The sequence below is a fragment of the Haemaphysalis longicornis genome, unplaced genomic scaffold, assembly GCF_048455015.1.
Source record: "Haemaphysalis longicornis isolate Haplotype H1 unplaced genomic scaffold, Haemaphysalis longicornis Haplotype H1 scaffold_1, whole genome shotgun sequence".
Taxonomy (NCBI): domain Eukaryota; kingdom Metazoa; phylum Arthropoda; class Arachnida; order Ixodida; family Ixodidae; genus Haemaphysalis; species Haemaphysalis longicornis.
The window spans coordinates 5,619,080-5,628,008 of NW_027526203.1; the positions used below are offsets into that span (position 1 = coordinate 5,619,080).

At 45.9% G+C, this 8,929-nt stretch overlaps 1 protein-coding gene across 1 annotated transcript; it reads right to left on the minus strand.

Annotated features, from left to right (window-relative positions):
• Positions 1 to 1,100: 1,100 nt before the first annotated feature.
• LOC144163056 (antimicrobial peptide microplusin-like) lies at positions 1,101 to 7,022 on the minus strand. The gene is made up of 5 exons (XM_077693850.1): positions 6,843 to 7,022; positions 6,113 to 6,174; positions 4,582 to 4,671; positions 2,924 to 2,950; positions 1,101 to 1,393 (listed from the first exon to the last, which is right to left on the minus strand). The coding sequence occupies exons 1-5, from the start codon at positions 6,916 to 6,918 to the stop codon at positions 1,325 to 1,327; spliced, it is 324 nt and encodes a 107-aa protein (XP_077549976.1). The 5' UTR covers positions 6,919 to 7,022; the 3' UTR covers positions 1,101 to 1,324.
• Positions 7,023 to 8,929: the final 1,907 nt, after the last annotated feature.

Below are 8,929 nucleotides of genomic sequence, written 5' to 3' on the forward strand. Positions count from 1 at the left end.
TTTATGTCATAAGACGTCAAGACAACGTAAATTCTATAGGTCAGCGCATACCCGACAGTTGGTACAATTATCCCAGCAAAGTGATACATACCCGCAGAGTATCACGAATACGCAGTGGGGTATGGGCGAACGGTTTATAACAAATCTGTCCCCGCCCTCTGAATACTGTGTTTGTGCTCTGAAGCCTACCAAAGTGTTAGACATCCACAGAGTAGTCCATGCCTGCTGCGAAGCATTGGACGACGCTTTATAAGCAGTAATGTATGCTGCGTTCGCGCGATATTTCGTGGGAGGCGCAGCCCAACCGTATGTCTTTTTTTCTCTCTGTTGCCGCATCTTTTCGGCTGCTAGGTGAGTGCTATAGGAGGTGAGGCTTTATCGCTGGGGGCTGACCTTTTTCGAGGTGTCTTGTGTGGGGTGTGAAGGGGTGGGAGGGGTTTCTTTCATGCTTACCTATCAGTGCAATGTTGCTATAATGCCTTAGGAGCGGGGGGGGGGGGGGGTGCTGGTGATGTTGTCAATGACTTAATGGTCGTGTCACAGCTTGTTGACACCCGCGCGGTCGGGCGTTCTCGCGTATTATCTTGATAAACAAGACGGCAACTTGTCGAACTCGCGTAGTTTCTTTGGATTCCTCACGAAGCTGCAGCAATCTGCTCTTTTTATATTGTGCACACGTGGCAAACTTCACAAAAATTAACAGCACACCAAAAAGGAGCCAGAGGACTGGTTGTGGAAAAATGGTCATCCGAAGAAAGTCTACGGTCAAGACTTAGTACTGGCGCCATTTCTGTCCTGTATCTCCGGACCCATGCTGCCACACAGCAGACGGAAAACGGCACTCAGAAACAAAAACTGGCTTATATTCAGTATGCCTTGCAGACCTTCGTGCCGCGGCTACAGGCCTTGTATAAATAATCATCCAGCAGCAGTGGTCGGAAGGATCCGCCGAGGGCTACAAGTGTGAACGAAAAGATGACCGACATAGGAACAAGGCGAAGGTTACAATCTACTTCAAATAAAACGTATTAATGGAAGGGAGGTTTGTTTGCATATAAAGAAGAAAACCGCTCTTGGGCGACATGCAAAACAGAGGAGACACAAAGAACCACTCCCCACAGCCGGTCTCAGTGACTCCCTTTTATATTAAGCACTTTAAACATTGTCATGAAAAGGCAGCCACTCGATGGTGGACGGCTTGGCTACATGACTCCGTTGTCGACTGTTTGGCACGGGGATTGGCACGCAAACTACTTCGTCTCGCTGGGCCATATCAACCCATGCAGTCCGTTGGTTGCGTATTCGGAGAGCATCGTCGATCTTTTTAGTGGTGCTGATGCCCATGTGGGTCACAATCGGTGGCGGCATTGTGAATTTCCAGTATTTCCGACTTCTGCGAGAAAATTGGGGGGGGGGGGGGGGGGGGGATACAGGACGGATTTAGCGAAGTGCGGCATCATAACGAAGTGCGGCATCACAGCAGTGGGCCAGGGCAGCTCTTCTATCGAAATGCAGTCCTAATCTGGAGTAAACATGGTGTCTTTAAAACAGCGCGTGCGCGCGAACGCACACACACGCACGAACACGCACACGCGCACGCACACATGCAATCATGCAGGCATGCGGACTAATCCTACCCCTTTGGGTTTGTCAAGGCGGTTTTAATGAAGGTTCAAGGAGTTTAAAAATGCAGTTGTCTTTGGTTACGAAACACCATTGGATTTTTTAGGGTCATGCATAATACTCTCTTGAATTTTCAACTCTATTGCGAAGCCTGTTTTTTAAGCACGATAGTCTTTTTTGGGCTACTCAAACACAGAAATTTTGGTCTGTCTGTCTGTCTGTCTGTCTGTCTGTCTATCTGTCTGTCTGTCTGTCTGTCTGTCTCTCTGTCTGTCTGTCTGTCTGTCTGTCTGTCTGTCTGTCTGTCTGTCTGTCTGTCTGTCTGTCTGTCTGTCTGTCTGTGACTCGATTCAGCCGCCCGGCCAAAGTGATACAAGGTCTGCGCAATAGTCTTATACTCGCAGCCAAATCTAAACGACTAAGTCCGGTGTAATGTTCATACTTGTCAACATTGTTGAACAAGAACATGGCCGCGATTATAAGACAACAAATTAATACGTAAGCGATATTTGCAGTGTTCCTTTATAAAAAAATCATAGATGCTCGATTTTTGCAAAATAAAATCCACTGAAGAAAAAAAAATGCCGCCGTCGCCTGCTGTCGCGCGCGCCCCTATAGCTTCTGGCGGCATTTTAACAAATTAAGCGGCAACAGTTACGAAAGGTTCCACTAGATAGGTTCCACAATCTGCTTGGAACGCACGTAGAGTAGGGCAACGTGGTATTATAAACGTTGTAGAAGGGCGCCTCGATTCACGCCCGTCTCCGCCGTACGGCAGCGTTCGAGGCACCCGGCCCGGAGGAGTGGAATGCGGTAAATTTAAATCGACTTGAGCAAACCTTTAGCGTGTTTACCTTGGGAGGAGCGCGACGCAAGAGGAACAGCATGAGAGGTGAGCGGGAAAGCGAAGGGATGCATTTACTTGGCTAATGTCGACAAAAACTATCGTCTTTTGTCGACATTTGCAACGAAAGGGGCAGATACGCGACCAATTTTCGTTTGAAACATGTTATTAATGAGACGTTTTTCAAGTGCTGGGTAATGGTTCGTAGATATACGTACATGTGACCATTTTTTCCCTTCACATTCGCTATCGATGTCGTTGTCCCGTTTCGTCTTCATTTTCTATCCCCCTGTCTGCAACGACCTTCAGAATACAGTCGAACATCCTGAACTAACCCAAAGCGCACCTCATGCAAGCAATATATTCTTTAGCAGGGTTCGAGTAGCGAATCGCAAAAGTAGGGGAGACGTGAAAATTCAATGCACCAGCTATAACAAAGGTTGTAACGGTACTTACAGGGAAGTATTCTTCCATGGCTGCTTCCTGTGGAATAGAATGACGACAAAACGCATTAATCGGACGGATTCAAACATTGTTTTGTTGCAGTGAAGCCTATGCTTCCATGATTTTTCTTCATATTTTTTTCGCGCACTTAATTAGAAGTTAGGGACCTACATATCTAGCAAATCATTTTCATTTTCGTTAAAATTATTAATCTTCACCCGTGCATTACTGCAGCGGTGTGATCTAATTTCCCTAAATGGGAGATATTCGTAAACCCCCCTTGTCGGGAAATCCTTAGATTGAGCTAGCATTTGCCTGAACGCCAGTGTGGGAAGTAAGTAGGCACTCATAACAGATGCAAAATCCCGCATGCTCTCTTGCGCCCAATGTTTGGCGCGGGATGAGCATACGGCGGCGATAGCGTGACAGGTCACTCCATAGTTTAAGTTGTAAAGTTTTGTCTCTGTGCTCCCCTAACTTCACAGGGTTCGAAATGATAGCTCAGATCAAGAGTTTAAAAAAACTAAATAAAAGCAATCAGCTACCTCGGAAGCTTTTGCAAGCAGTGCCTCGTACTTTTACCTCCGCAAAATTATTTTATTTATTTATTTATTGCTCCTTAAATTGCAGTTGAGGGGTGTTCCATGAGGGGTTCTTTAAAATTGTGCGCGGGCTGGTTAATGCAACTTTTAAGGTTTTTTTTTTTTTTTGCAGCATATGCGAGTTTGGAGTTTTATGGTGTCATCGCGCAACTGAATTATACACCGGAGTCACGCGGTAAATTCGACAATTCACGCCTCGACAACAGAGAAAGGGGCGGAAGCCGGTTTATGGTTTTTCGAATTCGCCGCGTTTAAAGTGCCGTCCGACGGCGCTTCCATGGCAAGCGCGGCAGCCATGGTAAGAGTTCCGTCAGACGACAGTCGAATGTTTAAGCCTAGGCTAGTACAGGGCGGGCCGTCTGTCGTGGCGGAGGATATCACTCGTAACTTTTAACTTCAAGGGCGGTGCGCGTTCAAGTCCGGCTTTTGCTTTCTGTAGTGTTTATACGTCTTTATCATTACAATTTTCATGGATTAGGTTAGTTTTCGGCGTTTTAAAGGACTGCCTTCTCTTCGTTAGGTTATGTTATGTTACGTTACGTTAGGGAGAGAGAAGTAAAGCCAGGCGCGGCTTTCTTTCTTGCTCTTTTTTTTTTTGCGGAAAGCTGGTGAACGTGGTTGTGGAGTGCTTATACTGCCGTTGGGCAGCACGCTAGGCGAGGTTGTAGGGTACACAGCTCGTAAAGGCTTTTTATACATACCAACCGACGAGCCCATACCTGCGGTGGCGTATTGGACAACATTTAATTCGCAGGACTGTATGCTGCTTTGACACGATATTCCGCGGTTGGTAAAGAGAAACCATGTCCTTTTTATTCTTCGTAAGGAGATTTTCTTTGTTCAGGCAGGGTTTATGTTAAACGGCACCCTTTGGCGTTGCAAGGGTCCGACCTTACCTAATCGCAAAGGAGAATGACGCAAAGAAAACAAGTTCTTTGGGCGCATTGTTTTTCTTTAAAAAAAGGCACAAACTGGTCTAAGCAGTTAGAATATGGAGTACTAGCTCTAACAGAACTGACAACATTTACATGCCGAGAACACCGCCGTTGACCTTGTACGGTGACTCACCAGATCTCCTCCGGCGCACAACTTCTTGATGGCGCAGCTTCTGTCACGGCACCCGAGGGCCCTCACTGCCTGGTCAAAGCTTCGGTTCGCCTGAGGCAGAGATACAGATTTTCAAAGGGCTGCACGATAGCAATCGTCGAGAAGGCTACGTATAATTGCGGTCACTACAACCAACAGCTTTCACCCCTGCATAAATTACCTTGGGGCAAAAATAACCGAAACGATATTGATGAAACAATTAATAAAGATTATATAGGATTCGAGACCCTTACATAGGTGGCTCTATTGTTTTCACGAGAGCTGTACCTACAAGAACAAAAGTGTTTTTTAGCAACTCCTTGGAGGCGTCGAGAAACCTAATGGTGCCTAAGTAAAATACACCGTAGAGGCCCGCCATTAGTAGCATTTTGTTTGATACCAAGCGCACACTGACGTTAAACAAGAATATATACCCCTGGATCAGCCAAATGGATATCACATAATAATACAGGTACTAAGATAGCAGCCTAATCCTATATTATGTTTGTCCTTTTTTTATAAGGTATTCGCCTCAGTCAGCGAAATAAGCTACCGTTGTCATTTTACATATTAACAGAATTTAAGGACTCTCGTATTACTACCTGATAGCGCTGAAAAATTTGTTTGCAAGCAATCATAACGGGGGAAATAAATTGTAGGAAAGAAACGTAATATTCGAAATTCGAGGTGCCGTTATTACTTTAATTTTACGCGATGCTCAGAGACCCACACCTCGCGCCACTGTAGAGGCCGCACGTAAGGGTCACGAAAAACGCCTGGAGCACAAACGACACGGCTGGGAACTGCTTGCCCACGCTGGCAAAACTGTCTCTGTGGCAAACGCTGGCAAAACTGTGGCAAACGTGTCCCTGACTCGTAATGGCGTGGAACTTCGGGACTCGCTTGGGCATTTATGGACTGACTAAATGTGCAGACTGAGCGCAAACACACAGCGGGATAGGGCTCGCCACACGAAAGGCCGCATTTAAGACAGAATAGGACATCGTACAGCTCGTCCATAATTACCTAGCGCGAAAAAACGGGATCACAAGAAAACAACACAGACGGGAAATAGTATAGGCTAGTGTCCTGTCCGTGCTCTCTCTTTTTGTGGACCCGTCTCCTTCCGCTTGGAAATTATGCCTCATTTAACAAAGACCCAACTATAGTCTTTCTGCGTTCGCACAGTGCAGACTGAGAGGCAGTTTCGTCGGACGGCACTTCAATATGAGAGAAAGTATACGCGGTCGCAGCTTACTACTGCGACACCGTAGAACTGCAACGCTCTAACAGCAAGTTTTAGCGCCGTCCGACTATCCTGGATCTTACGCTGCTGTCTCCAAGGCGCAGCAAAAGAGCCGGCTGACGGCACTCCAGACACCGCATTGGTTAAAAACCCAAACCAGGTCAGTCGTAGGCTGATTCAGTCACGTCCGAATTAATTACTGCACGAGTATAGGCACCCATTTACGCTTCAAAATACTATAAGAAATCAACAGCGTGTAGAGCTTACCGCCGCTGAAATGTTTCCCTGAATACACCGCAGTTGTGACCTGAGCTGGCGACCTTGCTTATCTGCGTGGAGAAACAACCAACATTTAACAACTGGTTCCATCATCACCCTTCTACCCCTCCCCCTCCTGAGGTCCTTCAATCAATCAATCAATCAATCATACTTAATTCAACTTTTTTTGGTGCAAGTGTCACAAAAAACTGAGGGTGGCAAAAAAAGCAGCCCAAACGACCGCTTTCCACAGTGCGAAGTCGTTTGTTCCACAGTACAAGCGACTTCTCACAGTGGCCTTCAAGTTGCCAGCGCCTCTTGTTTATCCACCATTCCTTTACTACAGCCAAAACATCAGCCGACAATTTGTGTAACAAACACTACACTTAAAAATGATAAAAAAGTTAGAGGAGCGAAATCTCGAGGCAACCATCAATATGTATATAATGTAATCAAAGACGGCTACTGCCATACCCGGTTTTAATGCCTGCTGTATGATTAATGCAATGAAAATTATTTCCATTTTGTTCTTAGCTGACGTTAGCAGGTTCATTTATGATAGAAAATTTGCCGACATCTGCCCCCTTCATAACATCACGGCCGAACCGAAACATCTCGTAAAAATAGTTGCTCACGTCAGAACAGGTCATAAAACAACTATTTAAGCCCCTTGTTGAAGTTTTAGCGTAATAAAAATGGATCCAGCTCGTTGGCATCCTTACACGCAAACGATTCTTACCGCAAAGTTCCTCATGGTGCGCAGAGCTTAAAAGCACGGCACCGGCGAGCAGCAGGCAGACCAAGATTGCCTTCATGACTTCGCAAAGGTGGCCTCTCGCTACGATTCGGGCGAATGTTAAAAGACTTGAGAGCCGGTAATTGTGCTCAGCAGAGACTTGGGCATCCTTATATAATGCGCGCGAGCGTTGCCACCACACCTGGTACGGAAGGAGCGGCAAGCAAAACGCTATCTCGCGACAAAACACGCTTCCTCCTATCCGGTTGGCCAGACCAGGCGTCACAACAGAGGTGTGCAACACCAACCGTCGCCGCCGACACTGACGGAGACATTTCCTTCCGTTTTCCGCGACTTATCGCGCACGCGCAGGAAAGAATGAGCGCGTGCCGCGAGCCACCGCGGTATGCAACTCAAGGACGAACATTGCTCGCTGCCGGGTTCTTACCGGGCGAAATGCGGATTACGCGAGCACACTGAAATCGGTTTCGCGTCCGCCTTTCCTCATTTTGGAGCTGGATCGTTGCAGCCAATCAACGTGCGATGGCGGCGGATCCTCTTGCAATACTGCAATACTATATTATATAGCCTTGTGACGGAGGCTTGGCGTCAGTTCGAATCCCTTGATTTTCATTACCGCGCCGTTCCGAGAGGTACATGTTCCTTGCCGGCTGATTTAAATGCGGCTATACGTGTGGCCCTTAGCTTGCAGCTTGAAAAAACGCTGCCACGTCGCAAGTTGTGCCGGGCTCTCTGTGGTCCCTTTGAAGGGGTATGGACGTTTAAGGCAGCATGCAAAATAGTAAAACCGGCTCGCAAGAAGTAGCAGAGTCATTGGCAAATTTTGAGCAAATAAAATTTTAAACCCTACCTTCACACACTTTAATCTGAACAGGGCTTAAACGCGTGGCGATTTCTTTGGTTTCTTTATAACTAAACGTATAAAAATGATAATCGTAACGACAAATCTTCACAAACTTTAGTCAGCAGCTCCCCAGTGACGGGAGGAATGAACTCCGAACTTTCTACAGTCGCAAGTCTCAAGAAATTTGAAGACGCCCCTGTTTTGCCACTATCCCCTCCCCCCTATTTTTATTTATTTATTTATTTATTTATCTATCTATTTATTTATTTACTTACTTATTTATTTATTTATTTATTTATTTATTCGTTTATTTTTACTATCAACCCTTCCTTGAGGCTCATGCGCACACTCTACAGAAAAAAAAAAATTCCCTGCCTCTACTTCACAGCAACGTGCCTTAATGAACAATTCCTGCGTCCAAGAAGCAGATTATGAATAATAATGCCCGACACCGGGTTTTTTACCAAATTTTCATTAGCGCTCTGACATCCTCCAATGTTATGCAATATGCATGCACTCACTGCGTAAGGTACCAATGCGCATCGCATTTTTATACTTCCCTCTAATTATTGGAAACGGCCAACTTTCGGGGACATCCCGAAAGCTTCGAAAATCTGACACCACGTGGCGTCCCGAGGTGGAGACTTTTTCTTTTTTTTTAATACAAAGAACATGAAGCCGCTGCTCCTAAGACATTTCCATTAGCGTGTCGAAAACACCGTAAAACAGGCAGCCTCATGTTTGTCTGCTAGAATAAAATTTAGCCCTTTAAATTTGATTACTATATTAAACTGCAAAATAGCTTAAACCGCAAACAACAATCGTGTCGTTTTCCTTGCGCTCGTTCGGACTACGTCCGGTTAATACGCTCGCAAATAAGATGCAGTCGACTCCCGACATTTAAAAGTCGGTTAGTTAGAATTTTCGGTTAACTTGAAGTGATGTTCTGGTCCCGGAAATTATACATGCTATTCGATTAAAACATTGCCTGATAATTCGAAGCCCAAACCAATTATGTCGGTTAATTGGAAGGTATTTTGAATAAAAACGTACAGGTAGCAGTCATTTCTCGAGGAAATTCAAATTTTTCGGCGTCAAAACACCGCCGTGCATGTCTTATGCCGGCGCCCTCGCAACTGAGGCCGCGCGCCGCCAATTCAGTTGAAACTCGCGCCAGCGTACGCATGTCTACGTTCTTTGTACTTTCCTGGCTGCACACAACTCC